Below are 15,472 nucleotides of genomic sequence, written 5' to 3' on the forward strand. Positions count from 1 at the left end.
TTTTTTGTCCTGGGAAAATTTCAAATCTTTTTACTACCTTACCGGTGGCATCCAGACAAATTCGGGAACATCCGTTTTTTATTCGGCAGTATTCTTTTTCTACGAAAATTTGTTCCGGGCTGCAGTAAAAAAAACATAAAACTTCTTTACTCCAATCTCACGGATAGCATTGCGGTATCGGATGTCTTCTAACATATTGCGGATGCTAGTTATCATGTCCATTTTCACACTTGATTTTATGCCAAGATCTTCCTTGTTACATTCCATTTTTGCTTGTCTATAAACATGACATTTTTGTATCCATGGAGGTTCGTTCTCTCCAAATTCCATATTCTCCGCAAGTACTTTCTGTCGATATCCTGCAATTCTCCTTCGTTTCAATTTTTGACCAATTAATTTTCTGTTTAAACCATTTAATGGTCTTTTCACATCTTCATGACAATTATTGCGTGTGTCACGCGTTTTGATAATTAATTGTAGCTTTCCATTAACTGGTTCTTTTTCGGCTACGCCAACAATGTTGTTGTTACTGTTTTTACTCTTGCATATACCTTTAAATTTCAAGTAAAATCCAGACGATTCAATATTTTCGTTATCCTTGTGTGTACGTACGTATGACCATTTGCCTAGAAAGGCGCAAGGAAATTTATACAATTTCCAAAACACATTTGTAATTACATTGGGCCAAATTCGTGATTTTAATTTCTTTCGTTTATTGTTAGTTTCCTCGGGCTTTATTTTCTCGCATTCCGTTGGTGAAAGAACCAGAGCAAAAGATTCAATATCCGTAGAATCTTCATCATCGCTATCATAATAATCATCTTCATCATCGTTATCATAAGATGATCTCTCTGGTGTATCCGACAGCTCATTAATAGTATCATTGTCAATTATATTGATGATTGGTCTTGCATATTGTAGATTTATACCCAAATTCTTTCGAGCTTTCTCGAGATTCTCATTTTTATTTTCTCTTACATGCGTATACACAGAATGCGGTTTCCACCTCCCATTAAGTTCTTTACTCATTTCCTTCCAAATTTCTGCAGAACGAGCAGGAAAATTGTTCGTCTTAAAATGATGCATATGTTTCTGGATTAACAAAATTGTTTCTGCATTCGAAACGTTACAAGGTCGTCCCATCTAACAAAATAAAGAAAATAAAAAAATAAAGAAAAAAAAATAATACTTTTAACATTTATTACAGCAATTACAAAAAACACTTAATTTAATTTGCCTACAAAATATATTTAATTTCAAGTATAGAAACTTTTATTCGCCAGGAAGTTCTAAATTTAAATGCAAATTTTAAATCGCGATACTCTGGCAATGTCTGATGGTCGGACAAATTTTTATATAATTAACTGCACGCCAACAAATTCGTTGGACTTAGGCCCAATTTCTTCACCTCTCGATAACTTTATCCAAAGGATATCTCGTAGAATCAGTTTTCTTCATCTTTGTACCCTGACAGAATATGGTAATTTATAGTAACATTCTAGACACTTTATGTCAAAAGTGAGTAGTATGAAGAATAGCTATCCCTTAAATACGTAATCAGAGGTTTCAATGAAATAAATTTTTAGTTATCTGGAAGATAGCTATTGAGAGGTATGAAGAAACCGGGCATTAAAGATGCAGTAATTTCTCGCTCTAGGAACCAATTCAACCACTACGCGTCAACAAAGTTGTTAGACTTAAAACGCAGCGATATTCTATTCCAGAACAAAACTATTTATAAGATGGAATCATTTTATTATATTTAATTTTTTTAGAGTATGTTATATACAATTATTGTGTTCTATTTATGTATTATAATTATTACGTAATATTTCAAAATTATACTTTCAAAATAATTGCATGTTTTTTAAAGCATTATTATGATTTGTTTACTTCACAAAATATTTCCAAAAATAATAAATGTTAAAAGTAATATTTTTTCTTTATTTTTTATTTTCTTTATTTTATTAGACGACCTTGTAACGTTTCGAATGCAGAAGCAATTCTATTAATTCAGAAACATATGCATCATTTTAAGACGAACAATTTTCCTGCACATTCTGCAGAAATTTGAAAGGAAATGAATAAAGAACTTAATTTTGAAATATTACATAATTATAATAAATAGAACACAATAATATATAACACTCTAAAAAATTAAATATATTTTGTAGGCAAATTTTATTTAGAATGAATTTCATCCCGATAAAATCGTAAAATTATTGTGATCTTTCCTTGCCATAACAAAACGATTTTATCGAAATTAATTCTAAATAAAATTTGCCTACAAAATAAACATTTTAAATAAACATGTTAATGAAATGATTGTGATCTTTCTTTCATAAACCTATTATTGCACAATATTTATCAACATCGTTTTAAAATTTTATTTATTTTCCTACTGGGATGAATCCAGATTCATGTGACAGATATTACGATTACGGAAAATTGTCAAAAATTGCTATTCCACTATTTCTTTTTATTCGTCTACATAAGACGCAGAACACGAGTCGCAGGTCGCGAAGTATCAAATAAAAATAGTCGATAGTCGTCACCTAATAAGATACGTCTTAATTGCGACCCAATCTTGCGACCTGCGACTCGCGTTCTGCGTCTTATGTAGACGAACCTTTACGAATTGTTACGAAACTTACTCTCACTACGTTATATTCACTATTTGTTACATTCACTATATCTTCTCTTTTTACGCGTGCCAAATATTCTCTCAATAATGATGCAACAAAGAAAACTAACAAAAGAAGTTACATGACTTCAACAGTTATTTGATTCAATTGTTTTTCTGGTCTAGTGTCGGTAAATTCCTTAAAATTCAGGTTCAGATTGATAAAATTTAGATACTTTCTTCAATTATTATATTCATTAAAAAATAAAACAAAAGAAATATGCGCGCACAGTTTAGAAACAAAATTTAAAAATGCACGTAATTTTGAACTATTAGACTTTAAATAACTTAATGTTAATTCCTTTTCTAAATAAATGGGAGTAATGGGAATTCTGATTACACTCACCTGGACATAGTTCTGATGCGGCATAATTAACAGAATAGCCGGTACACATACAACGGTTATTAATAATACGATCGTGATAAAGACGAAACTGTCGTACAGCGAATCCTTGGTACGCAAATTAAAGATATTCAACAGTTGTTCGTAGTGGCAAGGCGGTCGGCGATGGAAGGCCGACTGCACCAGACCGTGCTCCACCGATAGGCTTACGGCCACACCTTGCTCCTCCATGGAAGACAAAGGTGGTTTCCTTACGCGGAGGTACACGAGTGCCAGTTTGTGCTGGCTGTTACGTATCAAAGTACGTAGTATTAATCTGTGATGCCAATCCTTGACGTCGAAGTCGGAGATCAGTTGACCAGTCATATCGAGGAAACCCTGATAGTCTTCGTCATCGAGCAACCAGAATGCCTGAGTGAGCTTAATAAGGCTAGGGCTCTTCTTGAACGCAAATGAATACTTGAGCTGATCCACCGCGGGATAAGACCGTTGCAGCAGGATAGCCAGATCCATCAGAAGATAAATCGTAATCTGATGTTTACAGGTGGTCTCATTCTTTTCCGTCTGGTGACAATCGGTTAAGTAACTTCGTAACAAGGATTGCAACAATGGTGGCAGATAGCAGCTGCCCGTAGTAGTGCCACCCTCTCTCTCCCACTGTGCCTTCAACTTGGAACACTCGCGTGTCATCAGTTCATCGATGAAAAAGGTCTCCCAGTTTTCGTTGCCAGCGTTATTATTTCTCGTCAGAACCTGAGCTCGTCTCTCTTTGTAAAGTGCCAAAAGCTTCTCGTACGGGTAAGACACTTTCAACGCTAAGGAGATAGGCAAAGCGCCCTTATTCAAGTCCTGTTTTGGGCAACAGTCCAACATCATAGAACCAAATGAGCACTTGGAAGTACGTGAAGACATGTTCCAGCGTCCTTCGTTGCTTCATCAAGTCCGGTGTTGCGAACGGTAGCTTACCTACCACGTTAGACAGGTACTCTAATTGCTGCGAGCAAAATCGCAGAGTCTTCACGTCGGCCTTGCCGATACTGCTACCTGACTGGTCAAAGAGAGGAACACAGAGTCGATCCGCGAATATCTTAATTTCAGATGCTCTTTGGACAACTCATTTGAGGAAAGTGGGGTACAAATACGAGGCACTACTGTCAGACCACTCAATAGCACATTTCACTAAAACCGTGGACCATCGCTGCTCCAAACAGAGGGACAACAACATTTCTCGTTGCTTGTTCCGATTGCTTCCAAATGAGAATTCGGAATTGAATGGCACTAATCCCATGGAGAGACATCGGTGAAACGTCTCGTAAGGCTGGAACAAGATAAGTTTTTTTAATTACTTTTAATATTTAATATTATTTTTTTATTCAATATTATTAATTAAATAACAATTAAGTAATACTTGGATGTGTTTAAACAATGTGTGTAACTATGTAAGCGATGCAAATAAACTTACCCGAATCGCTCTTAAGACATGCGATACAGTATAGTCAAATATACACAAGAGATTCGTGAGGTCCAGTGGATACAACGTAGGTGTAAGGTCAAAGCACAAAACACATAAAAGACCGTCTACAATGAATTGTAGTCGTAAATGTAGTCGTAGAATTGACCAATCACAGTTTGCTATTTATTTCCTTGCGATCAAAGAATAAGAGATTGGCCCTTAGCATGATGTCTGATAACTATACGCTTCATTAATCTTCGTTAATTATAAAAATTATTGCTTCCCAAACTGTGAAAGTGCCTTCCTAAACTTGCCCAAACGATTCCCAAATGATTGCAATAGAAAACATTAGAAAACAATGAGATATATCGAAGATTATAAACATTTTCCATTATATAGGCTATGGTCAAAAAATCCCTAGATTTTTGGCTTCACGTCTGGTTGATGACATGAAACTTTATTTTGAGATGCAATTATTATTTCCCAAACTCTAAAAACATTACAGGCGTATTTCCCAAATGATTTGGCGTTGAAAGAAGCAAAAAAGAACATTATTTGGAATGATGTCTGCTAACTATACGCTCAACTAATTTTCATTAATTATTAAAAAACTATTATTTCCCAAACTCTAAAAGTGGCTTCCTAAACTTTCCCAAACGATTCCCAAACGATTGCAATTAAAAAAAATAAGATTTATCATATTTGTCTGCTAACTATACGGCGGTATATATGCCTACAATTTTAAGTCATATCTGAGATATTTTATTTTCAGATATTCACAGAATATCTGTAGGATATCTCATAACTCTATATCACATTTTTCTTTGAAAAAGATATCTGTGCAACATTTGCACATGACTATCTTTATTCATACCTGATCGAAAAGCATAAATATTTTTAAGATGTCTCTGAGATATTTCTACGACGTTTAAAAACATATATCCCAGGCAGCCTCTGGTTCACCAAGCGACCGATAGATGGCCAGGCCAGGCGTGACGTTCTCTCAAGTAACATTTGCATTATCACCTTATAAATAATCCGGAAAACCGATCCAGTACTCTTTTCTTCTTCTCTTCTTTTGGACTCTTTTGAAGTAAATAAAGAGTGCGTAACTTCACTTTTTCAAAAGGTGAAATTTTATTACTTTTCGACGTTTCAATAAAATGGTTATGAAACGTTACGTCAAAACGTTTATGAAACTGCTTTGAAACGTATGTGCGCTGCCTGGGATGTTGTCTGGAATATATTATTTGTCGTGATTTTTCCGTTTTGAGAAATAAATTGCATATAATATCTGCTTTTAATGAGGCATACATATCATCTATATATACAGAATCAGATATCACATCTGAGATGAAATTATCATGACTTTTTATAATCTTGGAGATGTTTCTGAAATATTTTCATGATATCTTGACAGTAATTTACAATCAGATATTCTGACATTTAGATATTTCCTAGATATCTTTGTGATATATTTTGCTGTGTGGCATCCCAGGCAGCACACATTGGTTTCAAAACCGTTTCATAAACGTTTTGCCGTAACGTTTCATAACCATTTTATTGAAACGTTTATTTAGGAGAAAAATGTCCACCAAAAAAACGTTAGGAGAAACGTTTCTTTTTCGGGAAAATAAACGTTTCAGAAACCGTCAGAAAAATATCAATTCTATATATCAATGCCTCAAAGATAGATCAGGGTTAAGTCACATTTTTGTAAAAAAACTAGACTTTTATATTTTATGAATTAACTTAACATTTCCTTAACAACCTCATTCATAAAATATAAAAATTTTGTTTTTGCACAAAATGTGACTTAACACTGTCTACCTCTGAGATACTGATATATTATGCTTTCTAAATATACTCTTTGTGCAATTAATAATAATGACAAATATTGCTTGAAAATTTATCAATGATGCTTCATATAAAATTTCTTTGGCAAATTAAGAAACAACATTTGTCACTTTGTTTTTTAGTGTACAAAAATCATTTGGAAGGCTGAACGTATATCTTTTTATGTTTTATCATATAAATAAAACTTTGATATATAAGAGTATTTTAAACGATTTCTGAAATTGGTATTGGTAATATAGAAAATTACCTTATATACTATATCAAACCTTATATACTATATCAAAAAAGACGCTTTCTTTGAGATTTCCCTTTAAAATCATTCTACACACAAACGCACGCGCGCACAAACACACACACACACAATGACGATAAAATAAGAGCGACCAAAGAGGTTCCCCTCCGAACGCGCGCATGTAGAGATTAAACATTCAACTACACTTTTTATTAAAAGTTATATTTTTATATTTACATATATACATATATGTAAAATTTCAGGACCACCCTGTATATATATGTGAACTTCATATTCTGTTTTTGATAACATTTGCAGAACATAATTATAAATAATATGTTTTAGAAATACAACACAATTTAGAATTGTACATTTGTACTAAACCTTCAGGCTTTTTTTGTATATGTTTTATAAGGAAAATGTCGGTACAACTTAAAAGTACGATGTTTTTAGTATTATAAATGAGAATAAATGTGATACTTAATGTTTAAAGAGTAAATAACAACGTTAAAATAAAATTAAGTAACGCATATAAAAGTTGTAAAAGCATTACACACACAAGCTACAAAATAAACTAAATGTTAATGTAATATTAAACTAATACATAATATAAAACTGAAACATTATAAAATAAAATGCTAAACTATTACTGATATTTTGATGGTATTAAAGTATATAATTTTTGTTATATCTTTTTACCACCGTCAAAGTATCAGGAACATCGCCAACTAAAAATGTGTAAAAGTATATAATATTGCACATTGCGTATACATATATGTACCAAGTTTTAAATTTAAGTTTTAAATGTAAGTTTTTAAACTAAAAATTTTTCTCGATTTTGGTTTTAATTTTTAATTACATAATTGTATTACGCATAACATTATAACAAAACAACTAACAGTGCTTTTATGTTATCGGTCATCTTTGCGATACATTATTAGGTGGTAAAGAGATATATACTTATTTTAATGCTTCAATGAGAACACGTTTCAGTGGCGAGTGCGAGTACATTGCAGAATACTATGATAATACATATTCCTAATTGTCCTGCAAATTACTAACTAGTAAATCTCAAATTCTTGAAATGGAATGGATAGAAATATGTAAATACAAAATAAACATTAATATCGAAACTGAAACGATGAGAAGTTATACTTTTTTTAACTTTGTCTTCAATGCCCTGGAATCGGCTAAGGTTACACGAAGAGGTGCTAATTTGAGCCAATCTTTTATGAACTTTTCTACATTATATATTGCAGTATTTGGTTCAATAGCCTTGACAATAGCTAAAAAACGAGATAAATTTACATATGATCAAATGCCATATATTAAATGTGATAAATGTTGATCAATACTAAAAATTAAGACGATACAACAATAAACATGTGAAATTATGATTCAACAATAATGAAGTTTTTGGAAGAAAATTTAATCAGAAAATAATTTTTCAGCGCAAAACTTATATGTAAACATCAATAAGAAATTAACATATGTAATATCATATGTATTATCATGATTAGTATTTATATAAAATTTGTTATAAAAGAAGAAAAAACAAGACAAACCTATGACTAAATCCTTTATTTTAAGAATCTTGAAAGATTTCTTCGGTGTTCTTCCTACCGTTAAAATTTCTAGCATAATTTTTTGTAATTATTCTTTCCAGAGTCCTTCTACTGATCTGAGAAAGAGTTGTGCCACCTGATATGCTTAAAGTATTAACCTATCAAACAACGATGATAATTAATGTGTTAGTTTTATATGAAAAACATAAAGCAATAAAAAAAGATAATCACAATACAAAAGAAAGAATTTCAAATTGTAGTGTTAGAATTTCAGTGTTCGAAACATAAAGTTTAAGTTTAACTTTAACACTATTTGACACTGATGAATAGATCAAATAAAGAGGACAACAGAAATAACAATTACCATGTACTCAAAATTTGTATTAGTATCCAAAAACCTTTCGAATTCTTCCAAATTTTCATCACTGTCAACTGGAAGTTTAGGAACACCTTCCATATGAGATACTTTCGATAGTCGGAAGTGTACTATACGTTGCTTCACCATTGGAAGAAGTATATTCATAGAGTTTTCTAATGCTCCTAATTTTGTAATAATAACACGAAACAAATCTGAAAAGAACATGTAAGGTTTAGACAACTAAAAGTATTGAAAAAATAACAAAATCTAACTTAGTTTGTTCGCAATCGATGCTAATCCGTGCTATTATGATTTTGTAAATATAAAAAAATCCTGTCAAAACCGTACCTGATGAGTGCCTAAGTGAAGTATTTAATGGAATGTCATGTAAGCACTGTGAAGACTCAGTTCCTCTTGACGAGGAACTTTTCGAACTTAGTACAATATTACAAGGTGAACGTCTTGGAGATGAACGTCTTGGAAATAAACATGATGGAGAAGAAATTGTTTTTGACGAAGGTGTACACGTCTTATATTTTGATATAGTGCATATTTATTATCTATTAAGAATTTTATTTATTGAAACAATTTATCTGCGTTATTTAATTTGTCTTGCTTTCTTTACAATATCATGTGATATTGTTATGTCCGAAGTCTGCCCGAACACGTAACAATATTTATAGGTTAAGAATATTCATGTCGAGATAACTTGTTTCAATAAATAAATTTCTTAATTAGGTAATAAATTCTCAATCATGTAATTAGAATATATTAATAAATCAGTACACAATGCTTACCTTAATAAACTGGCTTTTCCCACCTTCTGTAGAGAGAGAGAGAGAGAGAGATGATGATGAAATCGAGCCCAAGCCTAACTCTTCTTCTTTTTGCGGAACAGAACAGCTTTCCGTTCAAGGCAATAATGGGAAATAAGGTTAATAATTCAATTAACTAAAGCGCCGATACTCGCAAGATAGCCTAGGCACACACAAAAGAAAACCCGACTGCATAATACACGAACGTGTACAAACATGTGAGTTCCACTGCACTCGACAATTAACAGGCCGATGCTTCGACGTTCGAATGTTTAGCGTAGAAGAAAACAATATATAGCCTTTTCTATCTCTTGTCTACCGATCATGCGAACGCGCGCTCGATGCCGGCGCGCGCAATAATTATGCTATTTTTCCGCGCAATGTAAATGTATAAATAAAAACATAAATTTAAAAATAAAATATGTACAACTGTTTTTGTTTCACTTACAAAAGAATCATCACATCATATGAATGGACATGACATATAATAATCATATAAAAGGATGTATGATACATAAATCATTTTCAATGAAAACATTTTTTTAATAGCTTTTACGTAATTATAACAAACAAAATCTCTATATATCCAACACTTTTTGAAATTTGCCAAGATAAAATTCATATAATTATAGAAATTAATCTTTGCATTTCAAAGTGTAAAATTATGTATACTTAAGCACACACACACACACACACACACTTGTGTTGATTTTTGTCTCTTGTTCCATAATCGAGTACATTGAAACGATGTAAACTAATTAATACTCACAAATTAAACAGAAATAATTAATACTCACAAATTAAGAAGAACTTAAGAAATTATTATTCTTTCTATATTAATTATATAATTTCGAATCAATTTAATAAAATTAATTTTTCGTTTCTGTGGAAACGTGAAAAATAGGTTGTTGAAATTTAGGTCTAGAAACGGTTTCTATTTAAACCGTTTCTCAAATGGTACTTTATGTTTCTTAGACATTAGATACGTCTAAGAAACATATATTAGGCTAACATGTGCTGCCTGGGATATAATAGAACATAAATGTAAACCACTAAAAACGACCAATTCCTAAGATCTATTTTTAATTTAAACATTAGTCATTTGTTAAAAAATATCGGCGCAGGAGAGTGGCTGGGAAAAGGATGGGATATAGGTGTCCTCTGACAATAAGAGGGATCCCGACGGTTGGGTCGGTGTGCCGAAGAGCGGCCCTGAGAGAGGGAATGGGAAAGAAGTCGGGGTCTATCACAATGGCATTAGGTGGTAGAGGGTGTGTGACTGGAGGGAAGATGTGGAGAAATCGCTCTCCTAGAGTTACCAGTGAACGCTGGATGAACTCTTCGACTATGACGTCGTCCCCGACGGGCGACGGAGAACGAGGAAGAGAAGGAGAATTTGAAAAATTCTCCAAATTGCCAGGTTGCACGGGCATAGGAATAGCGAAGTCTCAGATAGCGAAAAATAACATGAAGGTGGTGTAAGTGAGGAAGGAGGAGGAGATAAAGAGAGAGAGACGCTTGAAGGGGTTGAAGGACGCGAAGAGGAGCGCGAAGAAGAAACGGAGGGTGCGAAAGAGGAGACGCTTGAAGAGACAGAGAACGGGGAAGGTGTTCGGAGTAGGGGTTCCAGTATTTGAACGGAAGAATCAGGAGATGCTCGATGTGAAGTGGAAGAAACTGTTTGTACGGAAAGGGCAGGGGAAGGAGGCCGAAAAGGATCTAATATTATGACCGATGAACTAGTAGAACACGCTGAGGGGGGCCGCGGATCGATCTCGGTCGCGTTCTTTTTACGCGGTGGCTCCGTCGTTGGATGGCCCCCAGGAAACGACCCTTGGTCGTTGCTAGATGGTCCAGCAGAGGGAGACGGACTGCGTGATCTTTTGCCGGAAAACACTTAAAAGGGGCAAACGGAATGAGTCCGGGAGAAAGTGGATAGAAAAGGGGTAAAAGAGAGCTGAAGGATAAATGTGAATGAGAATTGTCGATGAACAAACAAAAGGAGAAAAGAAAAACAAAAGAAAAATAAGGAGTGACAGTTCTGAAAAAAATCGCTCACTTGTTTGAAGGTGTGCGAAGAAACTTCGAAAATTCGATTGTGCCAATGAACTGCCGTGCAGAAATTCCTAATCTGCTTGATTCTGTAAAGCAGATTAGGAATTTCTTTTTTATTACGCTTCTAAAGGCACTTTTAAAAGATTCATTATATTCCTTTAGTTTATTCCGAGACTGCTGGGGTGCAATTTTGTGCGTACAACTTGCCAAATTTTTATAAAAAGCATTTTAAGTTTAAATTTTATGCAAATGGCAACACTGTTTTACTAGCAACTCCAGCATCCCCTTAAAGATAACAGTATCCTATTTGGTAATCTTCTGTTTGGAAATCGCGTGGCGTATTCACAGTGAGCAGCATTAATATTTCCGTTACAAAATCTATATAAACCCATACAGTACCGGAAGATTGCAGAAACGTTGCAGAAATCTTACATTGAAAGATTGCAATATTGCATGGCAGTTGCGAAATGTCTCTGCAATGTGCTGCAACATTGCAGTAACGTTGAAATGTCCGCCCTAGGAAACATTGCAATGAAACATTGCAGCAACATTGAAATGTGTGCTCCCAGAAACATTGCAAAAAATATAATAGTATAGTAAAAGAGAGTAATTTATATTGGTCCAATATTATAAAGTAATCTGTTTTTTAGCTAATACTTAATTATGATTAAATGGGCAAATTTAATGACTTCAGATGCTTGCGGCGTGCGTGGACGTTGTCCATGGGAACCTCTGCCGCAAGTGCAAAAATTCTCAGAAAAGTTATTATCATGCCAAGGCACGTACTTATATAACTGTCAAGCTAAATCTTAACGTCGAGTAAGAACTCGACATATGCACCACCTAGTGGTGCGGAGCGAAAACGCATACAGCTTTGCAGGATCATTTCGGTGCAATATTGCAATTGTATATCTCTGTAATATCTCTGCAAAATTACATTGCAACTTGTAATGTTGCCACATTCCTACAATAAAACTGGAAGCTTATGTGCTGTATGGGAATATACAATGTCTGTCAATGACCTATAAACCAAAAAAAGTGATATTTCGATTATCTTCAATCCTATACTTCTGTAGCTTAAAAAGTCAATATATCTTGAACAAAGCGCTTGCGAGCATACTTCCAGAGGAAAATGTTTTGTTTTGAAGTCCTCATTATAGTTTTAAGTTTACGAAAATCATATTTTAAGTTCGACCATTTATCGCGGGAGGATCCTATTGTAGTAATATAGTAATTATATATGTGTATAGTAAATATATATAATTCAGAATAACACAATGTATTTAAAACACTTTGTTTATACATTCTTGAATATAACATGCCCGCTTGAATGGAAATAGATTCTGGCTTGCGGGAATAGCTAGGTACCATGCACTTTGTACCTCGGCTAAACAGTTCAAATAGTTCCATCTCCTTATCAAATCATCATCCACTGACCATCCTATTATCACGTGTGGCATTTTATGGCATTTTACTTCTGGATGAGTTTTGTCGGTACAAATACATGTCACTATCATTCCAACTGCGAATTTCATTTCAGCCTTCCTCTTCTTTGGTTTGGGTGTGTATTATATACATTCTTCTCTTAAGTCACACTAGAATGTACAAAATAATTACCGATAATAAATACTTATCTTATAATTTTTATTATAAGAATATTATAATTAATTACTTATAAAAACTTAATTACTTTCACATACGACACATCCGCAAAAAAGATAATCTCTTCAAAGGAGGCAAATTGGAATACAAGTACTCTTGTACTGTCTTCATGACTAAATAACAACCATTTTTAATGAGATAAGGTACTAAGGAAATTCTATTAGACGTAAGTCTATCGTCCCAAACGTCCGCCAGCTGGGTAAATATGATGCAGAATCACGACTAGGATCTATATCTTTGTACATTACTTTTAAACAGTTGTCTTTTGCCTCTCCCATTATCTTGCACAAGAAGATCTTTCTCGGAATGTCGTCGTGATGTAAAGTAACATATAATTATACGCAGAATATTATACTTATAGTTTCTTGTTTTATGCATATGTGTAATCTTTATGTATCACACACACAATAGGTATGCGCGGACATACCGTATATTGATAATCTATAACCCTTATTGCCTTTCGTGATACATCGATTTGTCTTCTTGCATAGCACGTAACACTAAATTCATTCTGCACATATGTGGAAACACGAAATTTACTTATTGTGGAAATGTTTTTATCTGCAGATATATTATTTGACAAATATGTGACAATTACACTTATCTCAAGACATATTGATACTCCTACCCAAGGAACACACTGAAGTCAAGAAAGAGTCAAAATGACTTTATTTTGATTCGAAATAGCCATGATTTTCCATGTGACGAAAATTTGATTTATCATGATATCATCACATACGCTGCTCAGTGATGAAAAAATGATCGATTTTACGCTGGCCCTGTAAATTTATAGTAATGTGAAAATGATTTGAAAATGATAAAAAATTCTCAAAATTATATATTCCCGTCAAACACAAAATATAACTATTATATATAACACAGAAGTAACACGTAATATAACAACTGTTATATGTTATTAATGTTGAGGTTGCATAATTTACTTTGTAACTGCAATATAACTGCGTTATAAAACTGTTATATTGCTCTGTTATACATTGGTTATAATAATATAACAGTAATATAACTGAAATATGCGATATTATATAACTGTAAATTTTGCATATTATGTCTATGTTATATATCATTTTTAACATTCAGATGTCGAGTTGTCCGGTAGATGGCTTCGTTTCTCGCATGCAAAATATAATACAAAATATATATAGGAACGGTGATCACGGCAGGGCATAACTTGTATCGTAAGTCCATTTCTACGATAAAGTGTGGTACATTTTTGAACGAATAATAAATAAGAGGAAAGTACGAAATTGTACATAACGTTTAGGAAAATAAATTAAACATGCACCTGTAGTTGTAGAGAGAGGAAGAAAGAATAAATAATATATATTCCATTTATATAACATTTAAATAACATTTTAGGGTAATTATGTACTTTAACGGACCAACCTCCGATGACCTTGACCTTGACATATGTTGTCAAGGTCACCCTCCTGAGTGACCTTGAAGAGGTTTTAGCCGTCGCTCGTTGTTTGTTAAAAAGTTATTAACAAAAATGTTTACTGAATAAAGCATAAGTCTACGATACCATATACGTTTACGAAAGAGTATATTTGATGGAATTTCAGCTTAAATCAGAAATAGGTTTGGGTTAGGTTATATTTTCCGAAACTGGAGCCTCGGACACATACGCTCGTTTTCAGCCCGCTTCGCGGGAGGGCAGGGGAAGGGGCATTGCCCCTCCCCCGCCGGAATCCGTGGCGTGTACCAGGTGATCAAAATCTGCACGGTGAAATCTGTTACACTGGCCCAGCGTTAGGTTAGATTAGGTTAAGTTAAAGCAGAGAATACTTTGTATTAACTGTTTGTGCTTTTGATTAAAGTGAAGAATACTTTGTACTTATATTAAAGAAACTATTCTATATATTAACAATTCACTGCTTTAAATGACTTTCCTTTCTTCGTTCATATACATATTCGTCGTTTATATTTTTCAATATTCAATATTCTTTCAAAATAACTACTATATTTTCGAAATTTCTTTGGTTAATAACTTTTTCATAAACAACGATCGACGACTAAAACCTAGTGCGGGTTATTCGGGAAGGTAACCTTTGTAATATATGTCAGTATCATGCTTCACGTGGACAGCTAAAAATTCGTGCGAAATCATTAAACTTTCTTTGTTTATAACTTTTTAACAAACAATGAACGACGGCTAAAACTTCTTCAAGGTCACTCAGGAGGGTGACCTTGACAACATATGTCAAGGTCAAGGTCAAGGTCATCGGGGCTGGGTCCGTTAAAGTACATAATTACCAACACTTTATATAGAAAGCGCAATACACTGAAGAGGTGCCGTTGACTCATTTGAATTTACCGGGTGTTCATATACATTCGCTACAGCAGCCAATCATCTCTTGCTGGTTTGCTACTTCCGGAAGAGTAGCCATCGTGTCATTTCTTGCCGCGCATTTGTAATGGCCCTTGTGTG

The 15,472-nt window shown here is 33.6% G+C and overlaps 1 protein-coding gene across 1 annotated transcript; it reads right to left on the reverse strand.

Annotated features, from left to right (window-relative positions):
* On the reverse strand, nucleotides 1-4,986 carry LOC113563621. The gene is made up of 2 exons (XM_026975460.1): nucleotides 3,030-4,986; nucleotides 1-1,143 (listed from the first exon to the last, which is right to left on the reverse strand). The coding sequence occupies exons 1-2, from the start codon at nucleotides 3,936-3,938 to the stop codon at nucleotides 100-102; spliced, it is 1,953 nt and encodes a 650-aa protein (XP_026831261.1). The 5' UTR covers nucleotides 3,939-4,986; the 3' UTR covers nucleotides 1-99.
* Between the last annotated feature and the right edge of the window lie 10,486 nt (nucleotides 4,987-15,472).

The sequence above is a fragment of the Ooceraea biroi genome, chromosome 2 (genome assembly GCF_003672135.1).
Source record: "Ooceraea biroi isolate clonal line C1 chromosome 2, Obir_v5.4, whole genome shotgun sequence".
Taxonomy (NCBI): Eukaryota; Metazoa; Arthropoda; class Insecta; order Hymenoptera; family Formicidae; genus Ooceraea; species Ooceraea biroi.

Bases quoted from the DNA above. Each gene is read 5' to 3' on its own strand.
- LOC113563621 (XM_026975460.1), bottom strand. From the start codon at position 3,938: ATGTCTTCACGTACTTCCAAGTGCTCATTTGGTTCTATGATGTTGGAC. The intron at 1,144-3,029 runs GTGAGTGTAATC...TTATTTTGTTAG, and splicing joins CGCATCAGAACTATGTCCAG to ATGGGACGACCTTGTAACGT.